The following is a 25315-nucleotide window of genomic DNA, read 5'->3' as shown; positions in this document are numbered from 1 at the left end:
CTTTGCTTCTTCAACATTACATTCTAGTAGATTTGCAATTTCCTCTCAAGAATCTTGTTTGCGAGTTGTATTTTTATAGTGTTCAAAAGTCGGATCCCACAGACATCTGGAATTTTGGTAGGCTTCTATCATTAATAGACATTTTTCTTGAGACCAATCCATAATCAAATCGATAAGTATGTATTCAAACCACTAGAACACAAGAACGCTTTGAAGAGACCGCTCCGGGGAGCAAGCAAGTCCGAACACCCAAGAACGCTCTAAGCAACTGGTCGCACGCTCATCAAACGAGCGAGCATTCTTAGAATATTCCATAGAACAACGAAAGAATGCTCTCGGTCTGTTTGCACTAAACAAATTTAAGAGAGTGGGGATAGAATGAACATTCGCTCGTCTGATGTAAATCCGCCTTTACATGGGACACTGTAAATGTCCGATGTTTCGGCGTAAGACACTTGCCTTATCGCCTCTTCAGTATCAAATCCGGATAACATTATAAAAAGAATCATTCAGTTCATTTGTAAAATTATGACTTTAAGTCACAAATGAGTTCAATCTACTCATGTTATCGATGACAGTATGTAATGACATTCATTCATTTATTTGATTGAATCTCAGCCATAGGAATCTTGTTTGAATTGAAAGAGGTATAGTTTTAGTAAAGATTAATTTTTGGAAAAGAAAGGTTTTGGCTTGCTAATTCCTCATCTTCATATGTGAGAATTTTCCTAAGAAAGGAAGGAAGCAAACAATTCCAAAAAAATCAACTTTATTCAAAGGAATAATCTGAGAATGAATGTGCATGAGAGATGACACGTCATCGATGGAAACAACAGAACATTCAAAACTTACATCCGTATTTCTTGTTTATCATGGATAGGTAAAAGTTTCTGCCGCTCCCATACGTGACATTCGCGTAAGGCAGACATTACTTACTAAAATGCCTCAACAATTACCTATGCTTATATGAAGAAATACTGAATGAGTTCACTTTTCGAATATCTGTATGAATGGGGATTCATTAAATTATTCTTTACTATGTATGAATCACATTTATGAATATTCCTGTACTCATCTGATGGAGAATGTGGAATAGTGATTACATGAAAAAACTTAAATTACAGATTTTCTAAATGCAATTTTTATTTGAATTCGTTGACTAGCACTTTGTAAGTTTTGACAAATAATTGTGTTAAAATTATTACCAATGGAATAAAATAGTGAGCATCAAGTCTCAACTACAGAAGGATGTTCTGTATTGCATAGGTAATAAAATAGGAAATTCATTGAATAACTATCAAAATAACCAATATTGAATGTTGAAAAACAAGAAATTCATTTCTCAATGAACATGAATAGACAGCATCGGGTTAATAAGTAGGCCAGACAGTCATTTGTTGTTGCATTACAATACAATGACTTAAATTACTACACGTGGAAAAAGTTAACAGACATAAACGGAAGTTATCTACTCTTGTCTAGCCTGCAGATTATACCGGGTGTTCCTAGTTGATTGTAGAACGACTGTCTTCTAGTCCTTTAGCGTAATCTGAAATATAATCATTCACATTTAGTCTAACGTTTTTAATAAATTAGCAAATTTTTGATAGATTTTGGAATATGAAAATACTGAAAACTTGAAAATGTATTGAATAAAAGCAAAGTTGAATTTTAACTCAGCATCGCGCCGTAATCATGCATGAGCACATTTTGAACGTGTATAGGGTGGAAAATTTGGAGAAAGTGCAATATTTTTTGTAGTTATTTTTTTTGAACCTTTGACAACGGTCTTCTGCAACATTTGTTGGGTTTGACAGTATTTCATCTTGTTGACTGTTAGAGTTTCAGATTTTCGGTTCGGTGAAAACAATGTACCATTGGACCATTGGTGATAACAAAAAGATCATCTAGTTGGGTATAACCTGTTCTACAGGTTACACCCAACTACAGAACAGAGATATAAGTCAGATTACAATACAATTATAATAAGTTATAACGTAAAAACAATCCATATAGAAATAGCTGAAGTATATATGAAATGAAGAAAAATTTTCTAGACACCAGGCTGTATATAACCCTTACTGAAAAGAGAGGACAGTAAGAAATGCGAGAACTACCGAGGTGTATTTAACACTGCTAGATGTCACTTATAAAATCGTGGCGATTCAAATCGAAGAGAGGTCACAGTTAATATTGGAAGGAAGAAATGAAAACTACAGCCGGATTTCTGAAAAAGAAAAACCACAGTAGAACATGCAGCTAAATATACATGCAGTTTTTTAGATTTTACAAAATATATCAGTTATTTGAGAAATACAGTGTTCCGAAGTTGATTAACCTAGTGAAGATGACGCTGACCAACACAAATAGATAAGTACTATTCTGATCATTCTGATCATTAAATGGGTTCGAATATTTCACCGATTTTAACAAATTATGTTTCAGATGAGTTATTGAATGAATGTGTTTCACGAATGAATTTTAATATACGATTTGTGGATGTTTCGATTTTGCTAGTACCATCTCATAACATTGAGACAGTTTTGTCAGTTTTCAATTCATATGATAAAAATATTCAGTTCACAGTTGAAAAGTAAACAAATAACAGTATCCCATTCCTCGATACCAGAGTCATAAGAACTGAGCAAAATACTTTGATAACTAGGTGCCCAAAATCCATATGCAGCAATAAAATCATGAAGTTTCATTCATATCACTCCAGTAAAATAAAAATCAACTCAATTAAGTCAAAGAAGAGCAGGATAGAAAAAAACACTCATTCATGTTTGCGTCAAGAATGTTTATTCGATTTTAGAAACATATTATTCGAAAACTCTGACCCAGAGTTTTCTATAATCATATATAATGAATATTAATTGCCGTAATATTATATTGATTGAGAAATTAAGAAATTTTTTGCAAGAACCATGAGATTTTTAATTTATAATACAATTTTTTAGTATCGCCAATAGTTTCGGAGTTATTTCATGTTGAAATTTTCTCAAAAATGTATTCTTGGCTCACTTCTGTGAGATCTATATTTGGTATAAAGGGTATACCAACTATACCGCTCTTCTATCATTCATGATGTGGTACCTTTTTAGGCGGATCAAAGACACGGCGAAGGGGAGCTGTCATAGAAGTGATCTTGGCACCTCTCTCGCTATTTGGGCTCGACCGTGAATGCGACGGAGCGGATTGTAAGACTATTGAAATTAATACCAATATTTATTGTTGACACTAGTTTATTAATACCTAAACCACATCAATAACAAAGCAACCACAACCAAAATTAATTGATAATAATTGCTAACACAAAAGAGTCCATCGTACCCCAATTAGTATTATTCAACTTATTTGAAAAAAAATCTTATCTCAGAAGTTTGTTTAGTTGATTTAATTGTTCCTTAAAGGATATTGATAGTGAAATATACTTCAAGAAAAGAATATATTTGAACTTCTAACCTTTTTACGCCATTTCTTTGATACGCAATTCTTAAAACTGAAAAAATCAAAAGCTTGGAGTGAATTAGTGTATGCAGGTCATCTACTTGTTTTTGAGAGATTATTTTAAACATTTCTTAATAATAGAGAGAGGCATTGCTTGTCATATATGAGTAGAATAACTAAGAGAACATGGGGCAAATGGCAACACCGCCTTATGGGAAATACCATGTAAATTTGGAGAAAAAAGTCAAGCTCCGTTTTGCAAATTTTTGTCCCAACATGAGAATCTCCATAAGACAGTGTTGCCAGATTTCCCCAGATCCACAAGATTTCATACACCATTCAGATGTCGCACGATCCACTGTATTGAAAATAAAAATAAAATAACTCTGCGAGCTCGACCCAGTACTATCTGGCAGTAAAGATGAAATTCAGTAGTTGCCACCCTCGTGTGGGTTGAATAATTTCCCAAACTACCTGTTCCATATTAAAAAGTAGGGTATGTGTGTGTGAACGGCCGAAAGCCGTGATGTTGTAATCTATTTAAGACAGGTGCTGAAGTAGTGTGGAGTGAGAAGATTAAATAACGTGCATTTGATAAACAATATTGTGAAATCTCGTGAAGTACTAACTTGAAAATTTTTTGCCAAAAAAATTATCCTATCAAATTTGTCTATTTCTAGTCATGTGTGTCGAAATAACCAATGAAACCATCATTACACTGATAACTACCCATGGATAGTTTTCACGGGTAGTTATCACTTATGTCATGACATTGCTAAGCAACCAACACAATAAAGTTGTTTGACATTTCAGTAATTCAATTTATTTCGAAAATGTCACTTCCTCGCTTTGGTGTTCAAAATGATGCGGCAATTGACAAAATCATTGAAGAAAATACACCAAAAAATACTGTCAATAGTAAAAAATACACTTGGAAAATATTTATGGAGTTTTGTGACGCAAGAAAATATGAATTGGATGGAAATCGTACTCTCGAAGAGCTTGCATTAATACTCAAGGATTGGGCGATTAATATGAGAAAAAAGGATAGCACAGAGTTTAAGGAGGCTACTGTTAAAACCGTATGGAATATAACAAGCAAATTATTACAAGAAAAGTATTACAAGGAGTATAATATCATGCTAAACCCCTTTAAAAGTGTTGCATTCAAACAAGCGCGGAATGCACGCGACGCAGCACGAAGAAATTTACAAACAGATCCCACTAAACGCAAAACAAGCTCAGTACCATTAACTTCAAATGAAATGAGTAAAATTATAAACTTTTGGGATGAAAATACCCCTATAGGACTCCTACGCAAATTTTATCACATAGCAGCGGTGGAATTGGCTTGGAGAGGTGGTGAAGGTGCTGCTTGCTTAGTTGATTATTTTCATATCGAAAAGGACAACAATGGATCTCCAACTAATAGGATAGAATATAATCCAATTTTCAGGAAAACCTGCCAAGGGGGTTCAAAGAACTGCGCCTCTAGCAAATGGTTAGTTCAAAATAGTGATAACAATTTCACTAGTTCGGACTTCCATTGTCTATTATATAAAATGATTTGAAATCCCTGAAACAAGTAAAAAAGAATAATTAAAAAGAATAGTTGAAAATAACAATTATATTAAGCAACAATAAACCTGAAATGAAATGATAGTGAAATAACCTACAAGTAAAAAATATAATAATTGAATAAATAAAAATTAAAGGAATGCAAAAAGAAAATAATAAAATAAAAAAATAAAAAAGTGTAGAGATTCCAAGTCACGTTAGTTCACGACGTTTCGATTGTTGGTATCTACAATCGTCTTCTGGTGATGACTGGACTGATTCCTCCGAGAGATGACTATTTTATAGGTCGTTGAAATACTTTCACTTCCTCTACTTTCCATTTTCCGCTTCACTGATTCCGTGAGAGATTACCGATTTGGCGGGAGTTGGTCATTTTTCGTTTGATGATGGGTTTCCATATGTTTCGTATATCTACGCTGGCCTGGCTGAATACGTTGTTGGACAACATGTATGCGGCTTCCTTAAATTTTCTCCTGAACCAATGTTCCTCTCTGTGCAAGATCTCAGCTTGGGACCACTCGATGTTGTGTTGATGGGTCCAAACATGGTCTGCTATTCCTGATTTGCTGGTTTCTCCTCGCTGTGTGTGCTTCTTGTGCTCGGCAATGCGAACATTCAATGGCCTCTTAGTTTCACCAATATAGGATTTTCCGCACTCACAGGGTATCCGGTAAATGCAATTCTTGGAATCGCAGTCCGCGTTTGGGGGCCTGGTTTTCGTGAGGCTGCTACGGATAGTGTTACCGGATCTGAAACAGGTTCTAATGTTGTACTTGGAACCAATTCTTCTTATCCTCTCCGATAATCCTCTGATGTAGGGAAGTGCAAGCACTGGTTGTGACGGCTTCTCTTCCTTGCGAGGCTCCTGCTGTCTTTTAGCCAAAGTCTTTTCTACCATCGCTTTGGAGTATCCATTCCGCTGAAGATCATTTTTGATGATGTCTAGTTCCTTCTCGAGACCTTCCTTTGTATTACAGAGCCCAAAAGCACGGTCTAATAGAGTCTTGATGATTCCTCAATCAAGACTCTATTAGACCGTGCTTTTGGGCTCTGTAATACAAAGGAAGGTCTCGAGAAGGAACTAGACATCATCAAAAATGATCTTCAGCGGAATGGATACTCCAAAGCGATGGTAGAAAAAGACTTTGGCTAAAAGACAGCAGGAGCCTCGCAAGGAAGAGAAGCCGTCACAACCAGTGCTTGCACTTCCCTACATCAGAGGATTATCGGAGAGGATAAGAAGAATTGGTTCCAAGTACAACATTAGAACCTGTTTCAGATCCGGTGACACTATCCGTAGCAGCCTCACGAAAACCAGGCCCCCAAACGCGGACTGCGATTCCAAGAATTGCATTTACCGGATACCCTGTGAGTGCGGAAAATCCTATATCGGTGAAACTAAGAGGCCATTGAATGTTCGCATTGCCGAGCACAAGAAGCACACACAGCGAGGAGAAACCAGCAAATCAGGAATAGCAGACCATGTTTGGACCCATCAACACAACATCGAGTGGTCCCAAGCTGAGATCTTGCACAGAGAGGAACATTGGTTCAGGAGAAAATTTAAGGAAGCCGCATACATGTTGTCCAACAACGTATTCAGCCAGGCCAGCGTAGATATACGAAACATATGGAAACCCATCATCAAACGAAAAATGACCAACTCCCGCCAAATCGGTCATCTCTCACGGAATCAGTGAAGCGGAAAATGGAAAGTAGAGGAAGTGAAAGTATTTCAACGACCTATAAAATAGTCATCTCTCGGAGGAATCAGTCCAGTCATCACCAGAAGACGATTGTAGATACCAACAATCGAAACGTCGTGAACCAACGTGACTTGGAATCTCTACACTTTTTTATTTTTTTATTTTATTATTTTCTTTTTGCATTCCTTTAATTTTTATTTATTCAATTATTATATTTTTTACTTGTAGGTTATTTCACTATCATTTCATTTCAGGTTTATTGTTGCTTAATATAATTGTTATTTTCAACTATTCTTTTTTTAATTATTCTTTTTTACTTGTTTCAGGGATTTCAAATCATTTTATATAATAGACAATGGAAGTCCGAACTAGTGAAATTCATCACGAAACATTGTCAATCACCTTCAAACAAAAGTGATAACAATGCTTGTCCTGTCAGATTATTCATTAAATTATTATCAAAACGAGGCACAAATATTAAGACAAATAGACTATTTTTAAGGCCAAATCGTCACTGGAAGACAGGAAGCGATAACTGGTATGACAATATGCCTCTGGGTAGAAATATAATCAACGGATGGACGAAATCTTCTGCTGAAGCAATTGGCTTGGATACGAAACAGAGGAAAATAACCAATCACTCTAATAGAGCAACTGCAGTCAGTCAACTAGCTAAGAGTGGAGTTCAAGAACAGCAATTGTTGAAAGTTACTGGGCACAATAATGGAAATTCCATAAAACCTTATTTGAATATTGATCAGGAACATCATAACCAAATAATCAATAGTATGCGTGGAAACACCTATGCAGTAACCGAGGCAAATACAGCAAGATCAACGGAATATCATTATACGAATTGTTCTTTTAATAACTGTGTGTTCAATAAATAATTTTGTTCGAAATGCAAAAAATTTTCTCACCGAATATCCCTCGAACATTGATAAATAACTCATAATTTTATCACAACTTCCTCAAGCACGTTATTTTAGGTAACATCCCTCCGCCTTCGGCGTCGGGATGTTACCAAATAACGTGCTTTCGAAAACTGTGATAAAATTATTTCGTTAGTTATCAATGTCCTTGGGATATTATAGCTGAAAATTATCAACTTGAGTTGTGTCAAGGTAAGGTTAGAACGAATTGTAATTTAGTATGAACTGAAGAGAGTAAATAACGTGCATGTATACTATGATTCCATAAGACATGTGTCTCTCTAGCAGATTTTATTCATATTCATATTTGATCACATTAATTCTAACGCAAAGCTTTCCCCGCTAGGTGGTGCTGTTTCTAATTTACTGTTCGAGGAATATTTCCCGGCTATATATATAAGCGCTCCACTTCGGTCGATCATTTATTGTTGAACCTGCTTCTGCAATTTTGAAAAATGTTTGCTGATGTGGTGGAATATATCGCATCTATCCTCAGCCTCATAAAGAATGAATACAAGGAGAAAACAGTGAAGGATGGACTTAAAGAGTGTTATAAGGCTTCTGAAAGAATAAAAAAAGCTCTGAAAAATACTACCACTATGGGTGAGAAACAAAATCTGCTAGCATTCTTGACCAATATTACAACACTACGTAATCAGATGAAATTTGAGATGAAGAAAGGATCAGGCCTGATTAGCCGGAAAGAGACAGCGTCTAATCGAGTACATTGGAATGATTCAGTATCGGCTTTCAATTCGCGTATCCGCGAATTGAAAGTCTGAGATTACTCATCACTGGAGTGATTAGTAATCTCAAGCATAAGGACCCTACCTCATTTTTGATCGACTGTAAGAACCTTTTTGTGAGACGAATTCAAAATGCATTGAAAATGGATGCATTTTTAAAGGATAATATGATATTCAGTGGAGAATTTAAGGTTGTCAAAGGCAATCGAATCTTAAACGAATTTAAGTATTTCACAACATCTAACGCATCGATCCAAAGTACCACTGATATGAATATGTGGTTTGAGGAACATGTTATTGAGCCAATCATGATAAAGTTAGAAGAGTTTCAGGAACGTGACAGTGGTTGGACGTTGAAAGCAGTAGTGAATTTGGGGGTTGACATAAACGAATTTGTGCCGCAGAGAGGTTCATCATACATTGAGCTACCTTCTCAAATCAAACGAAAACAAGCATGCATAAATATAAAAAATCATGATAATGCCTGCTTCGCTTGGGCCATTGTTTCGGCGTTGTATCCAGTTGCCCATGGACAACATTCAGATCACATTCTATCTTATCCTGACTATTCGAAAGTTCTGAAGTTGAAAGGTATTAACTTTCCAATGACAATTATTCAGATAAATAGATTCGAATAGCAAAATGATCTCTCAGTCAACGTTTATACGTTGAAACATATGCACGGTGTCACCAACAGGAGCTAACCGCACATTTTTGGTTTCAATTAGAAGACCCAGCATTCCCAGGCATCATCTAACATCACCACGTGATGTTTTTTAATTTTTGGTAACCAGTTGTTGTACATCTTTGCAATTGGCTGCACCGCGCTGATGAGGCCAATAGCCAGAAACACGTGTCCGCGGTTTGCCTCCATATTTCTTGAGTGTTCTGTCCACGAATTTCCCCCTTTTGATGTATATCATACACACTCGATAAAAATCTATATCTATGTATTTATATATATATATATATATATATACAGTGTGACCCATTTAAAATGGAAGCACCCCTGTAGAATGTGCATTTTTCAATCAATCTTAATTTTTTTTTATTGAAATATTAAGCATGAAAAACTGTATCTTGACACAAACTTTCACAATTTTAGTTTCATTTCCAAGGCACTCTATGGTTTTTTTTGTTTGTCAAAAACGGCAAAAGTTTATTAGGCAATTTTTGTTTTCAAATTTGACTACACCACTGGATTTTTAGTCGTTATAAATCAAAACTGTCAAATTTTCATTGAAAAATATTTGTTAACAACGAAGTTACAACAACTTCAATTTTGGAAACAAAGTATTTGTTTGTAATTTTTATTCAGATTATAGACATATTTGAGATCTGACAACACTGTCATCACCAAGTAGAACAACAGTGAATTTGTACAGTGAAAATCCGAAGTCAACAGCTCAATGCGTTCTACAGTTATAACTCCTGAAAATATGGTAATGTGAGAGATTTGTGGTGCAAGCGTTTTGTAATAAAAATCTGACTACGCCACTGGATTTGTGGATAATATTCCCTTGAAATCATTCATTTGAGTGTAGGTTACGAGAAGTGAAAATTAAAATAAAAATTGAATAATTGAATAACAGAAAATTAAAAGTTCATTTTCAAGTTACGCAGTAGTAGGCCAAGTTCAGAATCTCATGTCATGGGATCTCCCAATTGCGCTTTTACCAAATCTTGATAGAATCTTGAAGTATTAATGGTCATACTTGTAAGCTTTTTGGAAGTTTCCCAATAATAAATAATAGTACTTTTGTAACAGCTTCTCTCTTCTACCAAACCTCCATTAAGTTCAATACATTTATCGTATCTCTTCCGAATATTGTTTACACTATTTCTTATTTGTTGAACTGTAATTTTGGCACAAGCTTGTCGTATCCTTTGCATGAGTTCAGCTCGATTCGTTGGTCTTGTTCTGTATACTTTTTGTGTCAGAATACCCCACAGAAAAAAGTCTAATATTGTTAGATCAGGCGATCTAGGTGGCCATTCAATTAAGTCACTACCTCGTCCTATCCAATGATTTGGAAACTGGTTATTTAGCCACTCTTTAACAATCTTCGAATTGTGCACGGAACAGCCGTCGAGCTGAAAATATAAATTTACTTGTTCCGCAAGAGGCATTTCATCTATTTCGTCCGATAATTGGTTATTTAGAAATTCCAAAAAATTTTGCCCGTTTATGTTTCCATCAAAAAAATATGGACCTATTATTCTATTTTGTACTATACCACACCAAACGTTAACTTTTTCGGAATATTGACTTTTACAATTTATGATCCAGTGCGGATTTTCCGTAGCCCAATACCGAGCATTTTGCGATGAAACTACCCCATTGGTGCTAAAAGAAGCTTCATCACTAAACATTATGCAGTTTAAAAAATTTCTTGTATTCAGGTACTCGCCTTGTGCCCACAAACAAAATTCCATACGTTTCACTTCATCACCTGCCTTTAAAGAATGAAGAAATTTAGGTTTAAATGCTCTCATTTTGTTTTGTTTAAGACATCGTCGAATAGTCTCTCTCGGTAAGTTTAAATCCAAACTGGCGACTCGTAAACTTCTGTTTGGGTGGTTTCTAAAATAATCTAAAACAGCACCTTCGTTTAAATTTCTTCTTCGGTGATTATTTTTTAAAATATGTTTGCTGACTGCACCGGTTTCTTTAAATGTTTTGTTAATTTTACTGACGGTGCTTCTGTCAATGGGAAGTCGATTTGGATGTCTGTGATTGAATATCCTAGCTGCTTCTCTTTCACTATGATAATTGTCCCCAGAAATTCTCACAATTTCAATTCTTTCTTCTAATGATAATTGCAAAGCCATTATTAAATGCACGTAACTAACAACTATTATTTTATTTATGATTAACTGTCAAAATCACAGCCTACTATTGATTTATTATAAAACCTTTGCATAATGAGTTCAGCTTCCTCAAATTATTGATATCTCCTCTAAAAGATTGTTTTAGCTGAGTTATGAAGAATTTACAGGGAACAATTTTTGTCCTGCTCTCTGTTTTATTATTGAATAAATGATTTCCATGCTTTAAATCAATTTGATTTTAGCGGCTATGCGGAAGAATGTACTAAGTACTGCATAACTTGAAAATGAATTTTTAATTTTCTGTTATTCTAGAATACACTTCTCGTAACCTACACTCAAATGAATGATTTTAAGGGAATAATATCCACAAATCCAGTGGCGTAGTCAGATTTTTATTACAAAACGCTTGCACCACAAATCTCTCACATTACCATATTTTCAGGAGTTATAACTGTAGAACGCATTGAGCTGTTGACTTCGGATTTTCACTGTACAAATTCACTGGTGTTCTACTTGGTGATGACAGTGTTGTCAGATCTCAAATATGTCTATAATCTGAATAAAAATTACAAACAAATACTTTGTTTCCAAAATTGAAGTTGTTGTAACTTCGTTGTTAACAAATATTTTTTAATGAAAATTTGACAGTTTTGATTTATAACGACTACGAATCCAGTGGTGTAGTCAAATTTGAAAACAAAAATTGCCTAATAAACTTTTGCCGTTTTTGACAAACAAAAAAAACCATAGAGTACCTTGGAAATGAAACTAAAATTGTGAAAGTTACTGTCAAGATACAGTTTTTCATGCTTGATATTTCAATAAAAAAAAATTGAGATTGATTGAAAAATGCACATTCTACAGGGGTGGTTCCATTTTAAATGGGTCACACTGTATATATATTATATATATATATATATTATATATATATATATATATATATATATATATATATATATATATATATATATATATATATATATATATTATATTGAAAGGTCAAATTTAGTTGACTGGTTATTATATAACTATAGATTATTTTTGAGTTGGGTATTTCAGTCAATATCTGCGGGCTATGGAAACAGTATTTTTTGTTATTCAAGCTTTCGGAAATATATTCTTTCCTTTATCAAGAATATCTACAAAATAAAGATCATGCGAATATTATACAGTAATATGTTACAAAAGACTCACCAAAGTTAATATAGAATATAAAAAGAGGCATATAAATCCAAACATAACGAAAAGTCAAATGCAAAATTTGACGTTGAAAATTTTGTTACAGCACCAGAGAAAATGTGATTATGTGATATTTGCACATACAGTGAGATTTACATGTAAGTGAAAAATTATTAGTGATATGATATTGAAATTATTTGTTCAATTTTATTGATCAAAAGTTAAAATATAATTGAAAATTTGACTTAAATTTTGTATTTCTGATTTTTTGTTTAAATTATTATTATGTTCACTTATATGAACCATTTCAGACGATGCCCAATAGGCTGAAACAGCAATCTACCGGTGTCTCTTAAATTGAAATCAATATGGGAATGATCAGAATAGTACTTATCTATATAATTTAATTTCGTTCATTACATTCTTTTTTCCTTAGATTTGAAATGTTTGAACACTGGAAGTCTTAACAGTTATTTAACCTGAAAAATGCTAGCTCCAACCAATCTTCAAAGAATATAAACATAAGTATTTAAAAAAATCTTGAACGTTCAGAATGTTCAGAAATACTAAATAATCGCCTACAAGGCTCACGTTACCAGAGATTAATCGGAAGTCTAGCTTGTGTCAAAATGATATGTTTGTGAATGATATATCTAAAGCATAATCAGGAAACGCTTCGAAAATTCCTGCATATGATTGACCACCAAAATTGTACCTATTATTGTCCAACTTTTCAAATAGGTCTTTTATGTGGTTGACGGAGTATCATCTGATTCATTTACCAACGTTTACTTGTAATGCACTGTTTGGAACCTTTGGTGTAGTAATGAATATTACTGGATCTTCTGTTTGATCTTCCTCATGAAGATGATCACTTGATGATTGAAACTCGTATCGAGGTGTTGAAATAACGGTTTGGTTTTGGGAAAAAACTCCAGTAATATTCATTTACCAATGTTTTAATTGTTTATCGAGTATGTTTTTGATTCACATAAACAACCATTTTAATACTATGTTTCATACTACTTGGTAGTCCATCATTCAGCTATCGTGTAGACGTCAGTAGAAAACACCTCCAGAGTATAACCTTTAGTGATCCTCGTTGATAAGCTTCACTAGATTTCTTCACATGACTGAGTGATCGATAGTGAAGTTTCGTTTACTTGAGTCTGTCGTGTTGAAGATGTTGTTTATTAGAAGCAGGAAGAGAATCGGTACAAGAAATGTAACCTAGAGTACCGCCAGAGTTAAATGCAAATGAATCAGAGGATACTTCGTCAGTACAAACAAAATTTTGTATTTGTCAAATTCAGGAAATTTCGGCAGAAGTCGATCGAATGATGATGCAGATCGAACTGATGGAATGATAATACATGGCCCAAAGGCCATTAGATTGTCTTCATTTTTCAAAAAACCTAACCCTTACTTGTGTGTCAGTAGAAGATTTGAGCTTGTTCTAAGCCTCCCCCCACCACTATGACGTATTAATTGCTTCTTTTTTGTTGTTGTTCAGTAACATCAAGGCGATGTGACCTTGAAGTGTCTGGTGCATGGATCGTTCATGTGACATTGAAGTGTCTAGTGCATGGATCGTTCTGAATTATTTTTCATATGAGATTTTGTGTGTGTGTGTGACATAATGACGTAATTGGTTGGTGTGTGGTGTGTTGGTGTGTGTATGTGTGTGTGTGTGTGCGTGTGTGTGTGTGTGTGTGTGTGTGTGTGTGTGTGTGTGTGTGTGTGTGAATGCACGGTACAGGGTTTCATCAAGTGCTTGTATATGTACAAACATACGTCTGCATACTTCAAAGATCCTCCAAGTGATGAGTGTTACACCAAGTTAGTAGTGGTGTGACGTCACAGCAGCAACCGTTCAACGGTGGGAGAGCGAGATGTTCACTCCACGACGTGTGGCTGAGTAATGCGTATTCATCGGTGTGCTCTCACCTCTCTCGATGCGGTGAAGGATATGACGTAACGCATCGCTCTACCCTCGCTATCGATGGTGACGCGCAGGCAGCGAGGACTGTGTCTTCTACGATGGCGCAACGACCACTGTCTGTTCGTATCGAATTCTGTTAACGCATCCAGTTTGGAGGTGGGCTTGGCTGTGACGTCAGGCATCTCTAGTGGTAGCAACTAGCAGTGTGAACCTTTTTGAAATGTAGCAAGGTTTCATGGTGGGGGTGACTCGCGCTGTTTAACATAAAAGAAATGCCTGGCACACTATGAAATCAGTAGACGAATATATCTGCAGCAGTTAGCAATTGGTAGAGTGTCATTCAGTTCGTAATAGAAGGAAGACGGTGAGTGTATTTTTCTGTTGGAAATTGTTAATATTTTCATACATATTTTCATCATGTCCATCATGTCACATTATAACTACAAGTAAAATGGGAATGTGAGTATTGTATCATGGCAACAAGTTGAAGGTTGCTTATTGTTTTTTATTCGATTTCAGTTCCACCATTCAAAGATGTGGATGCACTATGCAAGTCAAGATTGGATCGATGTTGTAGATCTCAAATCATCGGTTCAACATTTGTCGTCTGAATTGAAGGTGTTGGGTGATGGAGCCGAACATGCAAGCATTTATGATATGAATGTATGCTATGATGAGAAACAAATCGAATTATGTCTTCGTGATGCTGAGAACTATCGGAGTGGTGCAGAAGTTTGTAACAAATTTTTGGATAATGGATTGGAATTGTGTCATCTTTGTGAGGTTATGATTGAACTGAACCCGATGAGATTCCTGTATAGTCTCCAACCATACTTGCCAGAATGGATTATTCATCACTTTGAATTGAATGATGAAAATCAAGAGGAAATTGAAGATGGTCGCGAAAATGATGACTATGAGGAAGAAGTTATTTTAGATAGTCTGTATGTTCCTGTAAATCATAAATAATGTCAAATAAAAAACTCATTCATTCAAATCCTATTATATACAATTGAAAATTTATTACAAAACAATGAATATGATATATATGATTGAATCTAAAGCAAAATGAACTTTAAACGTTCAAGCCAGTCTCGATATACCTACACAGTAGGTTTAATGGACTGACGCCTATCAGAAAACAACTACGCCCCTGGCTAATATCACGAAGGGCGTTGGATTATATCCGACAGGCGTCAGTGTAGGAATCTTCACAGAAAATTTCCTGCATATGCAATTAACAATACAACTGAAAAAGTCGACCATCAATTTTGGAACGGGCACACTTGCAGACCGGTTTCGGGCTCATTAGCCACTCGTCAGTGCAAGATAGTGACCATCATCGACCTAAAGTCAATGATATTCCAGAATTGAAAATCGGAATTCTTTCAGAGTATTTCATTCCTCTTCCGAAGTCAAAATGTCACTCCATCTAGTGGACGAGGTACTAACCAACTGCATATCCATTTCTTATTTAAGTTTGAGCTTGTGTTTATCATCTGATACAATAAGTCTTCACTGTTTGTTTCGAGCACCATTGTTATTTCTTAACTTCAAATCCAATCAATTTCAAAAGTTTGAGATCACTCACAGACAGAGCGTTATGTGCTAACTGTTTAGCGTACACTCGTGGAATGAGCTTCTTTTTATGCACACTTTTCTTTTTATGCACACTTTTCTTTTCAATGGTGCAGCTCGTTTTGTTTTGGAATTGTTCAATACGATTTTGTCTATTATAAATGAAACCCATAACAATAGTTATTCGATTTTTTTCAATTCCAAAATAATGAAAATCTCTTCTTCACTTCCAAAATCGATAAGATTATTTTTTTCATCCAAAATACGCACTGTAATGTTGTGAATCAATTGACGACCTTCTGGTTGAACCTCCAGGTTCAACATCAATATCGAATGGGAAGAGAATGTGTGATTCTTCACCATTTATATGAACCTGAAATTATATTGTAATCTAAGCGGATAAGTCTCACAGTTGTAATGTTAATTGGTAATGAGGATTCATGTGTCTGATTTGGTATAAATATGCCATAAGCGAACCCCATCATTTCTGCAACAGAATTTGGATGTGTCAGATCAATTTCATATTTGGATCGCATTTCACATTTGAATGGCGTGTAGATAGAAAATATCATCTGCAACGATATCATTTGGTTTTTTATCATGAAACATCCTGTACATGATATGTTTCTGTATGACGGCATTGATTTCTTCTATTTCGTAAGCACCACATGGAATTTCAATTGTGTACTTTTGAAGTATCGACGAGTTGTCATTACTGATTCTGAAACTTAATAAATTATTAGCTTCAGTTATATTATTGATTGTATTGCATCCATAGAATCCCAAAAGTCCTAATCCATAACGGCTGTTCCTATCCATTTCAACAAGACACTTGTCTCGACAGCTTGTAGCTCGAACTTTCGTGACATGACTGATGAATCTTTTGAAACACATTTAAATTCATTGTTGTGCACATCAACAGCACATCTGAGACAATTTACACTTTTTCAAAGGTGTTGTATTGTAATAGATATCATTTTTATTGATACCGATATTCATATCCTTTATATTACAGATACAACATACATATTTTCGAGGTATAGGACCATCATTCACATCCGAATCAGAATTTTCATCGGGGTGGTGTTCGTAACAATATCTATGTTTCATTATATCGATGTCATCTTGTGGATGTTTGGGTAACTTTTCCCAAACATATGCAATCTCATGTGCAACACATGCAAGTATCACTTCCTTGGGCATATTTGCAAGCATCACTTTATCCATTTTTTCAAGGCACCATATTTTGAAAACATCCTAAGTGAAAACCCCATTTCCTTGATAGCCTCCCAATCCAGTTTTGGTTGTATCCATTTTTATTTGGAAAATTATTCAGAGATATACTGTAAGCACAAGTGACCACAGAGAACTGTATTGAATTTCTGCTGACGATCATATTATATTTGATTTTTACATTCGAACATTTTCGAAAGAATCGAGTCAATTCCAATGGTGGGGGTAGATCTCCAAAACTATCGAAATATGCAACTTCTTTCCCACATTTTTTATATGCCACCCAATGTGTTCCTGGTTCACTTATTCCATCTCAATTGGCAATAGCTGTCTCATTTTGTCTTGGACCTGAAGAGGGTAATCTGTCACGCATAAAAACACCACGAAAATGTGGAATTTTCATTTTTTGTGCATAATAACTGAGGTCGATATCGGTGAGAGGCCTCTGAGGTAGGGGATCAATTAGTTTTTTGTTTTGTTTGTGGGTTTGTATGGTTTTAAATATAGTCCTAAACCTTTACGGTACGGTTTAAGGTATATTCTACTTCCGCGTTTGCCCAATGCCACAACCTCCATGGTTTTATTGTGGCGATTGGCTTCCATTGAAGCCGCTCTGCTGGCTTTTGCTGAATTCACAGCCTTGGTAATACCAGCAGCGGCTCCCGCTAAATTCCCTAGTGCGGATAGTCCAGCAAAAATTGCCACAGTGATAGATTTTTTGCTATTAATGATCCCCACCAGCTTTCTTCAATACATTTCGCACTTTATGGACTATCCCAGCACCAAATGCAAGCTTTCTAATTTTATTTTTCTTCATTTGTTTCCTCTTATTTTTTTCTTATTGGTGCTACAACCCATGCCCATATGTCTTTTTGCTTTCATAATATTGGTGACAAGTAATGCAGCTGCTCTTTCCCCAATACTCGCGTCCTTCGATTTAACTATCCCAAGCGCTGTATTCAAGTTTTTTGTTGGCTAAATGTCTTACTGCAAGATCGGATGGATGCTTAGAATATTGAATATTGTGTTTTTTGCATTCAATATTTAATTTATTGATTCCAGGATCGTTGCGAGCTGAACGTTGTTTCAGTTTTGTACCCGGTCCACAGTATTGATAACCTCTGGGTATATATAATTCGAAAGGAAGTTTGTTTATTAAATCATTAACAAAAGCACAACCTCTTTTAATTTAAGATCACTTTCAATACGTCCGTATCGTTTGATGGTACACATTGAAATGAATAAGCTAATAACATTTATATAGTCTCCAACCACGGCACGATGCGCATTGTAAAACAGAAAGAAAAGTTTGCTGTAGATAATTTAGATGAGAAATTTGGATGTGGATTGAATGGACAAAGGGTATTCGACATGGTCCACTACTTCCATCATCAGTTCGAGGACTCATTATAGGACCTTCAAATTGTGGAAAGACGAATGCAATGATATTGCTATTAACACATCCACATGGACTGAGATTTAGAAATGTGTATCTCTATTCAAAATTACTCAATCAACCTAAATATCAGTACTTGCGAAATGTTTTGGAACCTATAAAAGGATTAGGTTTTTATAAATTCAGCAATAATGCAGAAATAGTGGAACCCTCCGACGCTAAGCCTAATTCTGTTTTCATTTTCGACGATGTGATATGTGAAAAGCAGAATATTGTCAGATCATATTTCTGTATGGGACGTCATGAGGATGTTGATTGTTTTTATCTCGCACAGACATATTCACGGGTACCCAAACAATTAGTGCGTGACAATACCAATTCCATCATAATGTTCAAATAAGATGTATCACCCGGATCATGTATCATGTATCACCCGATGTAACATTCAAGCAATTCCAAATGATGTGTGTTAAATGCTGGGAGGACCAATATGGATTTCTAGTCTTTGATAAGGACACAAAAATAGATGAAGGTAGATATCGCAAAGGATTTGAAAATTTTATATATCCATGATCTTGTTATTCAGATTTATTCGATCACTGAATATTGTAGAGGTCACTTCATCAGCGAACTGAGCTATAATTTAAAAAGGCAATATGAATACAAAAAATGATTCTCAAAATAAAAACAATGAAATGAATTTGAAACGTCAACTCGTAGAGACAACAGAAGCTGTCAGGCAGAAATTCAACTCTATCAAGAATAATAATATTGAAAATCGTACGACACTCGAAAAATTGTATGAGCCCATAACGAAACAATTGAATGTTTTATCATCAAACGCTACTTCGAAATCATCAGTGTTATCGTCAAACCATGGAAATGTTCAATCTACTTCAAATTATCCCATGATTACTCCAATAGGAAAAGAACAATCTTTTGGTAGTGTATCATCTGTGAATAGTGACACAAGCATACTTTAAGACGATATGAGAACAACTCTATTCGAAACACCATCGTCGTCCCACATCGATTCCTCGGATCCTGACTCCTCACCTAATATGAATGAAAGTTGTGAAGATGTTTTGGCGAAACATTTGAATAATGTATGCATGTATATGATGAAACATTTGGTGTACGTATGGATCCTATTACACAAAAGCTGAAAATGGGAAGTCTAGTGGTACATTTCAAAGATGGAAACATTTCATTTTGGGATGCTAGTAAAGTGAAAAAATATGAATGCGCAGGTAATCCAGACTTGTATAATATGATCTTTTTGAAGAATCCGCAAGATTTTGAAAATGAAGAAATTCGTCAAGAATATTCCAAAATATTGAAAATAACGAATGCTCCATATAAACAATATCATTTGAAGAATGGTTTTAAAAAGACAAATTCTAAAAAATTTCGTGAAGTTATCAAACCTCTATTAGACTCCCCACAATATCCAATAAGGAGTAGAAGTAAAATTGGTGGAGCACTCAAACGAGTGAAAATGGAGAAAACATATAATTTAAACATGTGAATTATGTGTACTGGAATTCACCGAAAGAGTTTGTTGCTCGCTTACGACTATTGGTAGCTTCAAAGTCAGCTGGGCATACTGGACATGACAATGAAATAATTTCAATAATTGAAGAATTAAGTGAAGAAGGTATAATATATTATTATATTCACAAGTAATGATCACTGTCACATCATCATTCAATGCAGTAACATTATCACATTTTCTCATTGATCATATCGAAATAGAATGAGAATGAGAAATGAGTGATGTCAAACGACAAGTTGTTAATGAATTACATAGACCTGCAAGACGTAATTTTCGCAGAAGAATAACCACCATCAAAGGTTTTGTAGATCTATGGCAAATAGATCTAGCTGAACTTCAACCTTATGCAAAAAGTAATGAAGGATACCGATATATACTTGTAGTGATTGATTGTTACTCAAAATATCAGTAGACTGTAGCAGTTAAAGATAAAACAGGTAGTACAATAACTAATGCAATGGAACATGCATTAAAGGAAGCCAAATTTTCCCCCAAACATATACAAAGCGATCAAGGGAAAAATTTTTTAATAGAAGCTTCTCATCTCTCATGCGAGAATATAATATCAATCAGTATTCAACATTTTGCACAAAGAAGGCGGCTATAGCAGAAAAAGTGATTCGTACAATAAAGGCATGGCTCTACAAGAAATTTTCGATGAGAGGTCGCCACAAATGGCTTGATATTCTTCCAACTATAACTAGTGAATATAACAATAAAGTTCATCGTACAGTAGGTATGGCACCCATCAATGTTGATTCAACAACAAAATTGAAATTCAAAGGTATTAAAGGAATTGAAGGAAAATAAAGTAAACTCAAATTCCACTTGAATGATATTTTACGTATAAGCAAGTACAAAAATATTTTTGAAAAGTCTCACACTGCGAACTTTACCACGGAGCTCTTCAAGATTGTTAAAATCAATAAAACCACCCCCACGACCTATAATTTTGAAGATATGAATGAACAACCTATTAGAGGATGTTTTTACGAAGAGTTATTACGACGTATATCTGATTGAGAAGGTGTCAAAGAGAAGAGAAAATAAAGTATACGTAAAGTGGTTAGGCCTCCCTAGCGAATCAAATTCTTGGATTGATGAATCAAATATGGTTTAAATGTATCTACTAATGTATTTATGAATAAAGTAATGTTAAAGTTCATTATTGTTTTCATTTCAATTATATTTATGTGAATTGAAAAATATTGCAGCAGTAAACGTTGCCCCAACCATTCGCAATGTTCTGTGTATACCAAACCAAATTAATTGTATACTCCATTCCCGCTTATATTTTTCAACTCACAATATTGAAAACACATTACCATTCCCAAAACTAATCGCTGTCACTTTGAAATGCACTCTCCAACTCTTTTAGCCAATTATCTCTCACTGATAATGCCTTCTCATGAAGTTGAGTCGACTCCTCAAGCTCTGCCTGAGCTCGCATTCTCGAACGTTGATTGAATTGGTTATATTTCACAATTTTTGAACGGAGTTCTTTATCTTTATCTTTATCTGTATCTTTACACATTTTAGCCAATTCAACCTTCGCTAATGCAATCTTGGCATCTAATGCTTGAAGAGTTTCCTTATTAACATCCATAGCTCGCTCACTCTTTTCATGTTCAGCAATGGTCATCTGCGCCTTTACAAGGCGGCATTTTACTTTCTTTTTCATATCTCCAAACCGATGTAGTGGACTGAAAGAAGGTACACTTCGATTATTTTAACTTTACCGATACGTCATCAATTTATGATCATAGAAATCACACACCCTCTATGTAACATCTGTTTCTATCAACCGCTATGAACAGATGACAATTCGTTAACATTTGTCTTCTAATCAAAGACTTATATTATAGTGATGATAAATTAATACTCATAACAGTGGAAAGAGATAACCAGACAGCCGACAGTGTTTTACAATTTACCTACATTTGCCAGACATGATATTGACAGTATCATTGTTTTATGTTATTGGGTATTGTTTTCGTCAGTTTTACACTGTCTCTACATCCATGCACGGATGATTTAATGGAAACTCGTTTGTTAATATTAATGTCTGCAAATTTTTTGAAAACATTGCAATGCCACCTTTTTCGTTAACTGTCACATCTACATAAAAACTAACTTTTGAGGTTGTTAGGATCCGCCATTTCCATAAATTTGAAAATGTTAATTTATTGTCATTACCTACACGTTATAATTTTTATCGGGATATTAGCCACTTCGTCTTACATCTGACCACAATTTCGCGATTTATTTTATATGCACATCAACGATGACGTATCGATAAAGTTAAAATAATCGAAGTGTAGCGATTCAGCTTTCAAATTACCCTTCATTTCTACAGGTACACCTTTTGGCTTCCTCTACGATCTGTCACTTTTCGTTGTGGGTTTTTTCTCTCGCACAACACTTTCCGATTGTTTCTTCCCTTTGAGGTCAGTGACAATCGATGAAAATTCAATGGTAACCTTCCTCTTGATTGTTCTAGATTTCTCATCAACATCAAGAGGAAGGGTAGATGAAGGGTATTTGAGTGGTGATAATTGCGAAACGATTGGATTTTGATCAATTTGCTCATTTGGTTCCGGCACATCTGCAAAGTTAACGAAGTCGTTAATATCAAAATCATTTATCGACTCTTGACTCGATAAATGTAATACTGGAATATTTTTAAAATCAGTTTGATCGATATCATCAAGTGGTGAACCATCTTCAGCAATCAATAACGGCATAGAGCTCATGATAATGATTATTTAGGTCTGAGGAATGATATGTGATAGCAATAGAATGTGAATAGGAAAGGTGATTATGTTACCGATACTTTAGCTTTTATAGAAGAAAATAAACTAGCGCATGCGCTCTTTCATCAACTGGCACATGCGTTCTTTCACTAAACTGTTCACGCATGTGACGATCTTTGTCATTTAAGAGAAACACTTTGTGTTGCATGCATTTTTAAAATGTGAGAAAATAATACAAATAAATTCAAATAAATATATATTTACTATTAACAGAGGACAATAACGACAATGAAAATCAAAAGTGTTAATGTGTCTCTGTCGATGTGGAACGTTCTTTGATTCTCCTCCTCAATATTTGTTGTTCATGTGTTAGACACCAACATTGAAAGAAATGAATTCTCCTATTGGGGTTGAGTTGACCAACCTTCTCACATAGATCCCAAGTACTTCTACATGTAGTGCATACATGATTCCAACAATTCATAGAGTATGCATCACAACGCAAACAACGTTGCAGCGGAGCTGGCACAACAGCACATGTACCACAAATATTTCTACAAATACCCATATTATTGAATATTATAGGTTCGGAACACTTCAGGCAATGTGACTGTTGTTGCCGATATTCTGATTTTGTTCGCTTCGGTGGATGAGATAGCTGAATCCGCAACACACAATCATTGCACATACCAGTGCATGGATTAATTGTTTCCTTAGGTTAACTTATTTGGCAAAAGTAGCACACAATAGCCCTCGCAATCATTATTGGGTAGACGCACACTTTTGGTTTTTCATTCCACTCCTTTGGAAACGGCATTTTACTATTTTACTACATTCGATTAGAAATATTAAGAGATGACTTATAGAAACTCTGACTGTTCTCTCTCATATACCGACATTATTTATACAAATTAACACCATGTGAAAGTATAGTGGGAGAACTTCTCCTTCTCACAAGCATGACTTCATCATACCAACTTATGTTTTGAGATGCTATATCCTTCTCTCCCACTCAAAACGAGTCAAATGATATAAGTGGGAGTCGTACCACTACCACTACCTTTATAAGTCGACTTGCGATTCTGAAGTTCATTCATTCACTCTGCAACTGTGAGAAAACGTCAAGGTGAATACTGAAAAAATAGTTGCTGCAGTAAATAGAATATCTGCTGCTGATGCAAATAATTGGATAGGCGAGTCAGACGATGAGGATGCCAACATTCCGCTAGAGGAAGTGATAGTTGAAGAAGATGTTGAAGTCGATGAAGAGGAGATCGACCTCAGAGTCGACGAAGATGAAAACAAGGCTAACGAAAGCGACGAAGATGAAACCGAGGCTAATGAAAGCGACGAAGATGATGACATGATGGAGCTTGAGAGGGTCGTGGATGGTGAAGGCGATGATGAAGGTGATGGTGGTTTGAGAATCGGTCTCCAATTGCTCAACATCACCGACACATTAGAAGATCCCATGGATTTATATTGCGTGATGGACGCACATGTGCGGATCAGAACAATTGATGACAACATCAAAAAGCTGTTGGTGTTGTTTTCGTTTTTACTCCATTAGAAACAACAATGGAGGGTGGTAACATCATATCAACAACCATAACACCGTTTCTATGATGGAACTGGGACAGAATTGGAGCGATGCTTGAGAGAGACCCCTAACAAACTTCACCCGAGTGTCGACATGTCAAACCTGTGACACAATAACCGTGGACTTACTGGTCAAAAAAACAACAGCCCTGTTCAGGGCTACATTATTCATACAAACAGTAGTATTATTCACAGATTATGTGACTAATGACTACTTTGACTAAAAAAGTCGAAGTTGGAAATTTGTTAGTCATTGAATATCTGTGCATTATATGATAAATTACTACTTTGACTGAAAAGTCGAAGTTGGGAATTTGCTAGTCATTGAATATCTGTGCATATGATGAGTACTACTTTAACTGAAACTTGAAGTTGGCAATTTATCAATCATTGAATATATATGCATATAATGATGAGTACTACAGAGTGGGATGATGGTACTTTTACATACATTTTGTTTGAGACTTTAATGTTAACCTAATGTTAACAATGGTATGAACCTGTTTCTATTTGAAAGTATAATGATAGCTCTGAAAAGGGCTGTTTTTGTTTCAGTCTTCAATTGTAACCCTGAAAAGGGCTATAATGTTCAAGACTATAATGTTAACCTAATGTTAACAATGGTATGAACCTGTTTCTGTTTGAAAGTATAATGATAGCTCTGAAAAAAACTTTTTTTGTTTCAGTCTTCAATTGTAGCCCTGAAAAGGGCTGTTTTTTATTAATCCATGCAATGGTATGGACTAACGCTCCTCATCATCAGAAACAATGATGATGGTGTCGTCATCTGAATCATCTGTATCTGATGATATACTGATGATGTCGTCCTCATAATC

The 25315-nt window shown here is 35.2% G+C and overlaps 1 protein-coding gene across 1 annotated transcript in view; it reads right to left on the bottom strand.

The window, feature by feature from the left end:
* Nucleotides 1–1239: 1239 nt before the first annotated feature.
* The window catches only part of LOC111517724 (tetratricopeptide repeat protein 12), a 47194-nt gene continuing 23118 nt past the window's right edge, over nt 1240–25315 (bottom strand). The window contains exon 4 of the mRNA XM_074178518.1: nt 1240–1549. Coding sequence (XP_074034619.1) covers nt 1532–1549 — 18 coding nt within the window. The 3' untranslated portion in view covers nt 1240–1531. The remainder of the gene's footprint in view (nt 1550–25315) is intronic.

Source organism: Leptinotarsa decemlineata, unplaced genomic scaffold, assembly GCF_025532065.1.
Source record: "Leptinotarsa decemlineata unplaced genomic scaffold, Ldec_3_MD MMD2_tig00003902_RagTag_RagTag, whole genome shotgun sequence".
NCBI classification, from domain to species: domain Eukaryota; kingdom Metazoa; phylum Arthropoda; class Insecta; order Coleoptera; family Chrysomelidae; genus Leptinotarsa; species Leptinotarsa decemlineata.
This window is presented reverse-complemented; position numbering and strand designations above follow the sequence as displayed.